Source organism: Mirounga angustirostris, unplaced genomic scaffold (assembly GCF_029215605.1).
Source record: "Mirounga angustirostris isolate CCGP_5_RB_7025 unplaced genomic scaffold, mMirAng1.0.hap1 SCAF_17, whole genome shotgun sequence".
NCBI lineage: Eukaryota > Metazoa > Chordata > Mammalia > Carnivora > Phocidae > Mirounga > Mirounga angustirostris.
Genome location: NW_026991725.1, coordinates 51,821,688 through 51,834,813, shown reverse-complemented (window position 1 = coordinate 51,834,813; position 13,126 = coordinate 51,821,688). Strand labels below are relative to the sequence as shown.

General features: G+C 59.8%; 1 protein-coding gene across 6 annotated transcripts in view; it reads right to left on the bottom strand.

Annotated features, from left to right (window-relative positions):
- ARHGAP44 (Rho GTPase activating protein 44) overlaps nucleotides 1-13,126 on the bottom strand; it is a 166,052-nt gene that overhangs the window by 1,662 nt on the left and 151,264 nt on the right. For 3 of the 6 annotated variants that reach the window (XM_045889824.3, XM_064583053.1, XM_064583052.1), the window contains 3 exons: nucleotides 10,772-10,993; nucleotides 6,880-7,037; nucleotides 4,253-4,636 (listed from right to left, as the gene is read on the bottom strand). In XM_045889824.3, coding sequence (XP_045745780.1) covers nucleotides 4,253-4,636; nucleotides 6,880-7,037; nucleotides 10,772-10,993 — 764 coding nt within the window. Of the gene's footprint in view, nucleotides 1-1,629; nucleotides 1,681-4,252; nucleotides 4,637-6,879; nucleotides 7,038-8,562; nucleotides 8,949-10,771; nucleotides 10,994-13,126 lie in introns of those variants that run through there. The other 3 variants (XM_045889825.3, XR_008507232.2, XM_064583051.1) reach the window with 3 other exon arrangements.

Sequence of the window (13,126 nt, the reverse complement as noted above, 5' to 3'; positions counted from 1 at the left end):
CGGCACGCTCAGCCTGTGGACGCTGGGGGAGCACGGTGGGCCCAGAACCGAGAATCGGACAGTGTCACCCCATCCTTGGCCTGCCTCGTTTCGGGCCCCACTGAGCCTTGCCGTCACCCTGGGCCCGGATGACAGGGGAGGCATTCCCAGAACGGGGGCGGCTCTGGGCCAGCCGGGGGTGGGTGGGCTGGTTTCGTCGTCGTTAGGATTTTTTTGTAAAACCAACATTCAGCCTAAGCGTACTACACCAGGTGGACAGACGGACATGTGGACGCTGCGCGAAAAGACATACAAACATGGAAGCTCCGGGACAAAAGGTCCTTCTGTCACCAGCCCCCCTCCCCCCAGTCCTCAAAACGTCATTCCTGTCTTCGTCCCGCCGCCTCAGCACAGAGACGGGGGTCCCACGCTCGGCTCTGCTAGTGACACTCCTCCATCCTCGGGGTACAGCTGCGGGCCTGTGTCCTGCCCTTTCGGCTGGGGCCCCCTGCCCTGCAGCGTTTTGCTGCTCGGATTTCAAATCTCCTGTCATGTAGGGAGAGTGGCCTCGGGCGGGTTTACCTTCCCTGTGGCCCCAAGGGGAATCTCAGAGCCGGATGACAGGTTTGAACAGGACCTGTCAGCTTGGATGCTGGCTGTTCCCTCAGACCCCTCGGGGAAGGCAACTCAGTCGCCAGAGAGCAGGATCAAGGGAGAGAGGCCCCCACCGACTGCAGGATCGGGGAGAGAAGCCCCCACCGACTGCCAGGGTCAGAAGTGTCTGGAATGAGACCTGTGGGTGGGCAGGCAGGGGACGCCCTTGTGTTGTGCTTGCTGCCCCAAGTGTCCACAGGACCCAGGGCTTAGCAGACAAGGACCCCTGATTCCCGCCGGCTTCTCTCCTGCACGTCCCTTGGTTTTAATCTTGAACACCTGCCTGCTGTGGCAGAGGAGAGGAGGCAGAAACCGGTGTAATGCTCCCCCCCCCCCCCCGATACTGAGCGAGGAGCCAGCCGGCCAGAGGCCCTGGGGGACACAAGCTCTGGCCTGAATCCTACCACTGGGGGTTCTTCAGGGCTCGCCCGCTGTGTTGGCCCCGAGGAAGGCAAGCTAGAGCCCACCTCTCAAAGGGGGGGGTCTGCCAGGACGACCTCACGGCCGCAGAGAAGCCGCTCCGACCCCGCAGCAGAGGCTGGCCCGCCGTACCCGCTGTGCCCCAGGACCCTCCTGGGGACACCTCCCCGAGCCAAGGCGTACGCAGCGACCGGGGCACCGGGCACCAAGGTCTGCGGCAGGCAGCCCGAGGAAGAGAGACACCACAGGAAGAGCGGACCTGGGAGCCCTGTGGTTCTAGGCCCCAGGGAGAGGGATCGCGGGGCTGACCCGGGTGCCCGAGAGCCAGAGGCAGAGGGGAGAGCCGGCGAAGCCTGCTTGCGGACTTCCTCCCCGTCTCCTAGTGCCAAGCCAGCCAGCCCGCAGGAGGCCAGTGATCCCCCCCGCAAAAGCTGGAGGAGCTCGGGGACCGGGGCGCTCCCCCCCGCCGAGGCCGCGTGGGGGGAGGCACGGAGCGGAGCTGCCATGCGGGGAGGAGGCCCGAGCCACATGCAGAGCCGAGCAAGCGCCGGGGCCCGGCGGGCTGGGGCCGCTTACCCTGAAATCCCCCTCACACGTATCCACAACTGCGGCCCTCAGGTCACACAGCTGCAGGAACACAACGACAGGATTCGGAGAAAGGCATAAACACGATGAAACGAGAACGTGACAATCAAGAACACCGAGTATCACGGTGGGGGGGAGGGGGTCACACCAAAGCATCACAGATGCTGCACCGGCCGAGACCCGTGCGGACGGACAGAACGACAGCCTGCTGCCAAAGAACACGACGGACACGCCACAGTGTGGAGGCCGGGGTGCTGGTACCACTCAAGGTCGGCCGTTCCGGAAGAGCCCAGCGGGAGGCCCCCCAGTTTCAACTCCCATGGCGTTCCCCCCTTTCTGTTCCTCTCCAGTGACACCCTGCGCTCCTTCCGGTGCTTTCAGCGTCCACGCTCCCCGGCAGCCCTTCCCTGGGGCGGCTGGGGGGCCCTCGGGCTGACCCGGGGTGACCCTGAGCTCCTGCCGTCACCGTGCCTCCGCCCGTGGACGCTCCCGTGGGAAACGCGCATCACCAGCACCAGGGACCAGCGACCAGCGGGAAGTGGTGCTGTCGACTCTCGGGGAGGAATTTCCTGAATATTTTATGAGCCTCGGGGTAGGTGTCAGCAGCTGTTCGTTCGCCATGAATCACACCCACAAATAAAGCAGCCGAACTGCCAGGGGCTGCCTGCTCCCCACAATATTGCAACCTCCTGGCTCCTCCCAAACACTCCAGCTGGACTGGCCTCGTCATGGGCGCCAGGAGCTGACCCCACGGGCTCACTCCCCCTTCCCTCTGACGGAGGGGGAAAGCCTCCCTCCTGCACAGAAACACGGGCCTGGAAGTACAATCCCCATCGGAAATCCCAGTGCGCCGACTGCCGAGGACCACACGGCCCTTCGGAGCACGTGCACGGATGGGTGCGGGCGTGTGCAGGTGATGTGTACTGTGTGTGGTGGGGCGTGCATGCGTGCGTGCACCTGTGTGTGCGTGCATCGTATCTGCGTGTTGCACGCATGTATCTGGTTGTGTGTGTGCGTGCAGCGTATCTGCGTATTACACACATGTATCTGGGGTGTGTGTGTGTGCGTGCACCTTGTGTGCGTGCAGCGTATCTGCGTGTTGCACGCATGTATCTGGTGTGTGTGCGTGCACCTGTGTGCGTGCAGCGTATCTGCGTATTACACGCATGTATCTGGGGTGTGTGTGCGTGCAGCGTATCTGTGTTGCACGCATGTATCTGGTTGTGTGTGTGTGCGTGCATGTGTGTGTGCACCTGTGTGTGCGTGCAGCGTATCTGCGTGTTGCACGCATGTATCTGGGGTGTGTATGTGCGTGCATGCGTGCAGCGTATCTGCGTGTTGCATGCATGTATCTGGTTGTGTGTGCGCGCGTGCATGTGTGTGTGCACCTGTGTGCGTGCAGCGTATCTGCGTGTTGCACGCATGTATCTGGGGTGTGTGTGCGCGTGCATGCGTGTGTGCACCTGTGTCTGCATGGAGCGTACCTGCGTGTTGCACGCATGTATCTGGGGGGGGTGTATGAATCTGGTATTTGTGTAGTGTGTGTGTGTGTGTGCACGTGCGTGCGCGGCATCTGCAGGTTGCGTGCGTGTATCTGGGGGGCGGTGTGCGCGCGCGCGGCATCTGCGTGCTGCGTGCACGTATCCGGGCCGCGTGTGCCTCAGCTGCTACCTGGGGCGACCCTGAACGGACGCGCCCGGGCTCTGCCGTCTGGGGACACGTGGCCTGCATCTCTGCCAAGACACGGTCCAGCGCTTTGTCTGCCTCCCTGAACGAGGGAGACGCTCGCCTGGCTTTAGCCACAAACACGCCCCGAGTCTCTACTGTCACGTGGTCACAGTATCTGGGGAGATGTTGCAAAAACGTCCTCTTTCTCCAACCGACGATCGGTTTTTGCCCAATGTGGTGTGTTTGTAATTTCACACTTTTACATTTTTCTGGGGCGGCGGGCCGGGGGTGGGGTGGGGTGGAGAATAGCTCCATCTTGACTTTTAAACTTAAAGCAAGACTAAATTTAGTAGCTGCGGGCTTGTCAATAAGCTCCTCAAAGAACCAAGGGGACCGGCATCTTTCCTGAAACCGGCCCTTCTCTAAACACTGCTGGAAATGCAGGTTTCTGATAAGGCTTATTACGTCAGTAGCAAACAGTGTCTGGCTCCCAGCCTCTGGGCTCAAGGTAAGGGTCTGTACCATTGTAGATGCCCGGACTCCACCCAAGGAGAGCCACAAATGCCTCACCTGCGCTTTAGACGCCGCCAGTCTGCGATCAGAGCCCCGCCCCCCGCCCCCAGCCTCTCCCGAAGCACCGAGCACCACCTCCGAGTCCTCGGTGCCCAAACCCCCGATTAGGAACAGAATCAGGACCCTGCACCGGCGGGCATCCACTGCGAGAAATCCCGAAAAGAGCCCTTTTGCAGGACAATCTGGATCCCGGGGCTGATGTCCACCGGCCTCATGGAGGGGGGGGGGGCTCCCGAGATGATCGTAGAAGCCACGCGTGGCACCACCCCGGGGCAGACAGACGTGCTCATGGGCAGTGGCACCAGGGATCCCGCCGCTGGGCACACCCAGCTGAGGTTCGTGGAAAACCACGGCGGCGCCGTGGCTTGGTTACCTGTCGACATGCTCTCCCCGGGGGCCATGCCGTCCAGCACGGGGTGCTCCGTGGACTGCGGACTCGGGGCTGGCAGGCTGACTGTGGGAGGCTGAGGGGGCGGCAGGGTGGGTCTCTGTCGGGGCTTGGGGGTGGGCCGAGATTTGGCTGCAGTGCTCGGGAAGCCGGCGGGGGAGGTGAGGGGAGGGGCCGCGGCCGCCGCCGGGGAGAGCTGACCGGAGGCCAGGGAGTACCCCTGCGGGTAACTCAGTCCGTAGGGCGATGGGGTGCTCGGTGGGGTGGGGGACAGGCTGAGCGGGGACGGCTGGCCGGCGGACTGGTCGGTCATAGCCCCCGGCTGGCCGAAGGGGACCTTGGGTGGAATCGGAGCCAACTTCTTGGAAACTGAAAGAGAAAACACAGGCACACACAAGGTCATGAAATGAAGCCGGCTGTCCCCGAGGCCCCCTCCCTCCGCTCCCCCCCTCGACCCGGCTCCCATGACAGCCAATGCAGTTTCTAAAAATTCACCTCAAACTGCAAGTTTTCATGGCTCCCCCTCTGCTCCCTAACCTCCCCTTCCCCGGATTGCTGCCACGATCTACACGGCCCTGGCCGGAGCGGAGAACGAATTTCCCGTGCACGGGCCGTGGCCGGCCGCCCAGTGTCCTCGCTTCACTTCGCGGTGGTAGAAGGTGTCGGGGGTACACGGAGGAAGGGGGAGTCGGTGACACAGGGCCCAAGAGGGACGACTGGAGTGGGGCGGGCCGGAGCGGGGGGAGCGTGGTGGGACAGGAAACGCTGGCTTTTGGCTGCCCCTGCCCACGCCAGCTCCTGGATCCTGAGAGAGCCACAGACGGCCAAGTCCTCCCCCGACTTCTCCGTCCCGCCCCGTCCTGTGTACCTGCCTCCCCCGTTTTCCTTTCCAGACTCGGGCCCTCTGGGCGTAGACTCTGCAGATGTATGTACTGCGGGCTCCCCCTCCTCATGCTGCCTTCATCCCCCTCCTTTTATTGACTCGATCGTGCGACACGATGACGAACACTTGACACCTTTCACTGACACTGAACCCGTAAGAATGACCAAATCGGACACCGGGACGATCCCGTCCAGGGGCAAACGTTCTGAGAAAGCGATCACTCACGTGTCAGGATTAAGCGAGGGCTGCTGGGCACGGCGCTAAGTCCACAAGGAACCGTCTTTTAGGTGCCCAAGGAGGCCTCGGGCACTCTTCTCTCCCAGCTCCGCTCGCCCTCCACCCCCCACGGAACAAAATCTACTCTAACGATGGCGCGTGCTCCCCGGGCTCCGTCAGCGTGCAGCATGGACAAGACAAGGACACGGGCTCTCCAACGCGGCTTCAGCTCCCTCCCTCGCCTTAACCACCCCGTGCCCTGACAGTCGATCTAAACCTCTGCTCCACAAGACCAAGGACGGTGGATTCCCAGGATTGTAGCAGTTACAAAGCCTCGTGCGTGCAAAAGCATCACAGAATCGTGACCCGTCCTATGAGCGCTTCTCAGCCATCGAACCCGAGGACCGGGTGGCCTCTCCCAGCAGATCGCTCACTGGGTGGGCAGCCGGCGGGGGCCCTGTGTCTGGAAGGGAGTCCCCCCATCTCCCCGCGGTGCCCTGGAACCGTGCTCCACGCCTCCCCTTCTGCCGCTCTGACTTTCGGGGGAAGCCAGAAAGGCCGGAACCGAGAACATATTCAAGCAGATGTTCTTTTGAGTTAAGTTCGAGGCTTGGTTTAAGAAAGAACGTAAGGTGGGGCGCCTGGGTGGCTCAGCTGGTTGAGCGACTGCCTTCGGCTCAGGTCATGATCCTGGAGTCCCTGGATCGAGCCCCGCGTCGGGCTCCCTGCTCGGCAAGGGGCCTGCTTCTCCCTCTAACCCTCCCCCCTCTCATGTATTCTCTCTCTCTCTCATTCTCGCTTTCTCAAATAAATAAATAAATCTTTAAAAAAAAAAAAGTAAGGTGAAAACAGACCGAAAAAAAAAAAAAAGTTTAAGTACACCGTCTGTGCAGCTCTCCGTTTACGAAATGTCACCGCAGAGCATGTCCTTAGCTTTGGGAAAGTCATTTCAGAGAGAATAACTGGGCCTCTGAGCGCAGGTTCCATAGCAGATCCTGGGTCGGGCGGCTCCTGGGTCAGTGTACAGACTCTCAGCCTTCCAGAAGCATCGAAGGCCAGCACTCCCGTAGCCACAATCCCAATTCCCTGCTCCGTGTCACCTTCTAGAAACAATCCCAGGGGGAGGCAGCCATGCCAGACCCCAGCACAAGACTCCACACAGCATCTTAAGAGGTGGCGGTAGGGCCTGGCAGGGTCCGTGGAAGACACGTGTCGTCGTGGACAATGAGGTCTGCACAGAGGTCTCAGTGTATGGGATGCAATGCCCTGCGTACCCGTCACCCCCCCTCCCACCCCCCAGAGCCCGCTGCTCAAGTGAGAGACACGAGGAACAAAGATGAAGTGGTCCCTCTTGGAGTTGGTTAACTGCCCAAAGCGCTTAACGCCAGCCCAGGGGTTTTTCACGAAGTCACACGGTCTCTCAACACCCACGCTAAGCGAGGGGCACGAGTGTCCGGGCAGCGTGAGAGCTGTCCCCAGCCAGAGACCCGCGTGAAGGGTCGCGGTGCCGTACCTTTCCGGAGAGTGTGCGGGCTCTGGTCGGGGGTCGGCTGACTGGGGCTGGCGCCTGCTTGTGCCCCCGGCTGCGTCCCTGCGCCGGGCGTCCCCTGGCTGGAGCCTGCACTTCCCTTCTGCCCAGATCCCGGAGAAAGCTCCTTGCTTTTCGAAGTGCTGGAACAGAAGCACACGAGACGAGTAAGCGCCCCCGAACTCCGCGAGGCCAGCGCAGCACCAGCCTGCGGGTCGCAATCCCACGTGCTCCGCTGGGCCAGCTCCTGGTCTGCCCCACGCCCTTCGGAGATGCTCCGGAAGAGGTGACTGTCCCTTCTTGGGCTCTGGGGACCTGCGTTCCTCTCCGACCTCCACACCCCAGGTGCGAGCGCCCTCTCCACGCCTCTGCCCTCTGTCTGCCAGGAGCCTACGAGCATCCCCACTGTGTGTTGTGGCCACGGCTCTCTGATTCCCTGACCTCCACGGCACAGCCCCGAGCAGGGGGAGGCTTCTGGGGCCCAGCCTGGTAGCAGTCCCAGCAGGTGGGAGGGTGAACACAGCCCCCCAACCCCGCTGTGCTCCTAAATATGGCCAGTTCAAGTCCCAGCCCCCCAGGCTTGGGGGGGCGGTCAGGGCCAATGGCAGGGAGGGCCTTTGGCATCCCTTGAACTGACAAAGGGACACCCTGAGTCACCATGTCCCAAAGGGGATGCATCCTTCACTGTTGCCTCTCTGCCAGGCATTGTCCTAAGGAGAGAGCACATACTCCACAGAACAGGGACAGCAAAGAGATGGCCAGCTGGTCACTCCCCGCCGTCCCCCAACACGCCCTCCACGGCAGACATTCCTAATCAAGCCCCAGATGTCCCCCCACCCCGAGCCCCTCCAAGGATTCTCGCTCTTTCTCCCACTTATGCTGGAGGCAGCCTGTAGCAAATCAGGATGAAAGCTGTCACCCTTGTTAGAAACCACCTGGATCCTGATGCCCTCGGGTATCAGGCATGGGGCTAGGGACCTAAATCCTTCACAGTGTGAAGGCTACCTCTTCCCCACAGAAACAGGCAGAGCCTATTTTGATCCCTAAAGTTATCCAGAGGCCCCAAATATTAAAGACCTAGAGATACGCCACCCCTTCCCGGCGGGGTACGGCCAGAAGGGCTGGGAGGCAGGGACCGGGGCTAGAACAGCAAAATCCAAAGTACAGCTGGTTTTCCCCAAGTGAAGGAGTTAAGGGAACGTCATGTTCAAGGCTGCGATAAGCTCTCTCCTTCTCAGGGTAAGCTTCAAACCACACCTGGGTAATCCGCCACCCCCCACCCCCCCGCCCCCACCACCAAAGCCATTTCATCCAGAGGGGCTGGAAGAGCGACTCCTTTCTCTGTTTAACGAAAAACAACTCGGGGGGGCAAGAACCTATCTTTTATTCTTCCTCAGGCCCAAAGTCACCAGGCACCCAGGTATTAAGGCCAAGTACCTATGTACCCTTCCCTCCACCTCTGCCACCATCAAAGGGAAGTTAAAACGATAAAAAGAAAACATAAAACAAGCAACAAAACTTGCTTCTTGTGGGATACCAGACTCTTCTTCCTTCCTTTGGATTGACAAGACATCTGCCCCGGGAGGTAGGGACCCAGCAGCTCGTCCTTCTTTTCCCACCCACCTGATGCGCTCCCCCCCTCCCCCGACCACCCAAACAGGTATTTACCTACTTAGCCTCGCTGCTCTCTCTCCAGCATAAGTGCAGCTGACCCAGTGGGGAGAGGTGGGGCGTAAGATGGTTACTAAGGAGCGCTACATGGAGGCAGCTTGGTTAGGACACACTCAAGGACAGGTTAGTTCTGGGGACACGTGACGCAGCGAGCTGGGGTGCGAAGGGGCAGGAAGCAGCGTTCGGGGGCAGAGTTAATGCCAAGCAGAGGAGTGGGAAGCGAAGGCTGAGCCTGGCTGGAGAGAGCCGCCAGGTCTGGATGGGGTGGGCCTGGGTGGAGAATGGGGAGGCTGGAGCAAGCCAGAGGGAGGGGAGGGCCTGACATCCGGGGGGTGGGGTGGGGGCGGACAGGAATCCAGCAACTGGAGGAAACATCACCTGGGCTGCAAATGTCCAGAAAACAGAAAAAACAAACAAAAAAACCAATGGAACACCCGTTTGTATTGGGAAGAATCCATGTGGGCAGACAAAAAGAATGGTAGAACATGGGCACCCAAGGGAAAGCCTTGGAGGTGGGCACCCCCAAGAAAAAGGGACGGTATGAGCAATGACAATGGCCTCTTAAATACTCTGAACCCACGGGTGATGCTCCCGGCTCATGAGTGAGTCTCTGGGCCACCCATCTATGACATTCTGGGAACACCTTCAGAGGCCGGGGAAATCCATCTTTGAGGGGCGTTTTCTACAAATATTTTTAATAGGTCAAATAGCGTTTAGCACGGGGTGTCGGTTGTAAGATGGGAAATTAGGATGAAGCCAAGAAGAGCGCAAAAAGGGAACCGTTGGAGATCTCCTATTTGCTCATTTCCTCCTCATCAGCCTCTCTGGTCCACAGCGATCCTTCTCTGCATCTCTGCAGGACTTGCTCTCCCGCACCTGCCTCTCCCAAGGGGACCTGACGCCTAGCGAGTGCACAGCCAGGGCCGGCGTCCTCGTGCCCTGAGCTGGAGCCATCAACGACCCGAGCACATCCATTGTCAGCTCCCCACTCCTGAACGCTGACTGTCCCATTTTCCTTTTGTCATTTCCCTACTTCATGGGGAAAATGCCTTCTACTCACTAAAAGAGGGGAGGAAAAAAAAAAAAACCCAACCCCGCAGTCCCTTCATTTAGGGAGGTAGTATTTGTGTGTGAGCGTATGTGTATGATAAAGATCGGCTGAAGGGGTCCCGTCAAGTGTCCCACTCTTGGTTTGGGCTCAGGTCCTGATCTCAGGGTCACGAGATAGAGCCCTGCATCGGGCTCCATGCTCAGCGCGGAGTCTGCTGAAGATTCTCTCCCTCTCCCTCTTGTGCTCTGTCTCTCTCTCTCTCTCAAATAAATAAATCTTAAAAAAGAAAAAAAAAAAGATTGGATGAAAAGGTTCAGCTTCCCAAAGCCTCCAAAATTTTTTTCAGCAGGACATGGAGGAATGCTGCCCCCGCTAACAGAACACGCGGCGGCCTCGGATTTTAAGTAGTTTTCCCACTTCTCAGAACTTGCTCCATTCCCACTTCGAGGATGCCCCTTCCGAGGAAGGGCCCCACGAGGCCCCTCTGCGCTGGGACCCTGTATGGCCATGTGCCCTGCTCCTGCGTCTGGTGTCTGCCTGCTGGGACGGGACTGTCTTAACGGCACAGACCCCGCGTTTTATCTCTGGATGGACTCCGTCCCCCATAAACATTCACTGAACTAGGGGTGCCATGCGCTCGCTCGCTTTCTTCTTCCCTGGAACAAATGGAAACACAACCCGGCATCACACTGCACGGGGCCCCGGGCCCCGAGGGACCACATGACCGCCACTCCTTCCCTGATTTGCGCCCGCGTAAGCAGGGAAAAGGGCTCCTCCGAATCTAAAGGTGGAGAGGAGAGAAAGGGAGAAGTACCGCAACCCCGCGTGGCGAAACCGGGAAGTCATTCCGGCAGAAGAGAAGGGGGGACAAGAGTTGGCAACTTCCCGCCCTCACGGCCTTAGCGAGCTGCCACCTTACACGCTTGCTGGGGGATGCTCTTCTCGGGAAGCCCGGGGGGCTCCACCCGACAATTCGGGGGGAGTTGGGGGGGGTGCTGGGAATCCTGGGAATCCCTCGCTGCGTACCAGCAGGACGCAGAGCGCCAAACGCAGAGGCTCGGGAACGGGGAGGGGACAGCATCCTGGAGCGCGCGGCCCCCCCGGCCCCGTCCCGCGTGCGCGCGCGCGCGCCACGGCCGGCCCGGCCCCGCTTACCTGGTGCGCTCGGCCCCCGGCTGGAGGCCCAAGCCCGACGGCGACAGCGAGGGCGCGGCGGGGCCGTCCAGGGGCTGCTCCGGGAGGGGCGACGGCAGAGGCGCGGCAAGCTCGGCGGGCGGCGCGGGGGGCTGCATGGTGGGCGGGGCGCAGGACGCCTTCCTGCCGGCCGAGGAGCCTCTTCGAGCCACCCAGGACGTGTCCATGACCCTCACGCCCATGCTGGCGAGGGACACAAAGACACCCGCTTACCCACGCGTGACCAGGAGCGCGCGCCCTCCCCCGCGCGGCGGACACATTCAAGCACGTCCGCCGGGAGAACAACAGCGCAGCCTCAGGACCTGCGAGTGGAGTCCAAGCTCGCCCCCAGAGCAGAATGCAGCCTCTCCGGGGGCACGCACTCCCAACCCCCGAGGGGGAGATGGAGGTGGGCAGGATGGGGGCGGGGGGCGGCAGCGGGGCAGCATCGCACTAGAACGTGGCACTGACCAGCGGGAGACCTCTCAATCCAAGTATGCGTCCTTCTTTCTTGTCACTTGGGGTCTAGGGCACGGGCCCGACTCAGGACTCCTGCACTAGCCCGGGGACCCTGGCCGAGCTACAATCTCTGCTGGCCACACCCGCGGGTCTACTCGGCAGGTAAGGGGCTGACCATGCCTATGGTCACTCCGGGCTGCGATTCGGTTTCAACCACGGAGACCCAGCTCCCGTTAAGTCGGCCAAGCAACCAAACACGGCACATCCACTCTCTCGCAGGGCTCACTAAACGCATGGCTTGCTTTGTTTTCAGAGACTGAACATGGCCTCGTAGCTACCCGAGGATACCGTACCTTTGGATTTTCCTAAGGCTGCAGGGACAGAAACATACAGATATTAGTGTAAAAAAAACTATGCCTTCCTTTGGACACCCAGGTGGTCTTGTCAAGGTCAGGGTGTGAGCGTGAGGCTTTTGCTGTGCCACGAATTTGATTCGATTTAGTTGGCCTCTCTAGTTAAAGGGACTCTTCTGCTTGAAGGGGTGAAGTTCCTATCCTTTATTCCAACGTGAATAGAGAGAGAAGCTGGAGAGCGGATACTGGTGTGTGTCGGGGTAGGGGTGTCGGGGGTGGGGGCGGAGAGGGTGTCCTAAGGGGGGAATAAAAGTCAGAACTAGCTGACTTCTGCTGGCTTCCAAGTCACATGATTTGGAAGCCTATTCTTTCTTTCCTCTGGTCTAGGAGCTAACTGGTACTGTGGTATGAAGTCAAGACCTTCACTGACGAAGCCAAGACCTGACCTTTGCCGTACCGAGGGAGACACAGACATTCGAGCAGGGAGGAAACCTTCCGGCATCTGTGTCTGCTGCGGATAGACAGGCACAGTGGGGTGTGGGTAGAGGGTGATCGGGTGCTTACTCTGCCCCACACCGGTCAGAGGCACAGAGCTCGTACACTATGAATTCTGCCCACCCAGCAGGGCATTTACCTTAGAGACCAGCAGCGAGATCCAACAAACCAACAAAAAAGGTGCAGGTTTGGAGATGAGCTGTATCGGGTAGGATTTGGGTCCTTTAAGGAAGCGAGCCATGGGGTACAGCCCGCAGTGAGATGGCAGTAAATGACAGCCTCCTGACACTTTTCATGTCCTGTCATTGTTACTATTTCTCACCTCCCTTGTATGGCTCCGAGGAGGCACCTGGGGAGTTGGGAGGCGGGGGTTCTGGGGACTGGGTCTCTTTCCAGGACCCACTAGTTCTCAAGTCCTCTTGGATCTGCAGACCCTCTGCCAATAAATAAGCAGGAGCTCCAGAATCACTCTTGGGGGCCAGGCAAAACTCGGGGAAAAGGTCCAGTTGCATCCCCTGACATTTAAAGGGGACTGCAAGGGACTATCAAACTACGGGCTTCCGAATTTATCAGGATGAAAAGCGCCAACGAGCTTCATATTCCACTTGGGGGAGGGAAGTGGAAGCACTTAGCTGCACTGGTGAGCGAGGATGACATGCATGCAAGATGTCCGCGATGGTGATCAACAGAAGGAGCCCTAGGGGATGTCGGTCTTACCCCATTTTCCTTACCCTATGCTCTTTCCATTCGGGGCTGGGGGTGGGGAAGCACCAGGTGAGCATGGGCTCCAGGATCAGGGCTGCTGGGGGATGCCTTCTACTTCCAATGGCATCTTCAAAGCATCAGAAAGCTCAGACACCAGGCGCCCTGGTGATCCAGTTTACCAAGCAAAGGGGCCAGCCAGGGCATGGGGGACACACTGAGCGAGACCCGGGAAGTACCCGTGGCAAAAATCAGCAACCAAGAACCAAGAGCTGAGCACACACTTCTGCTTTTACAAAGACACCGCTGTGCCGCGTGCAATCCCCAC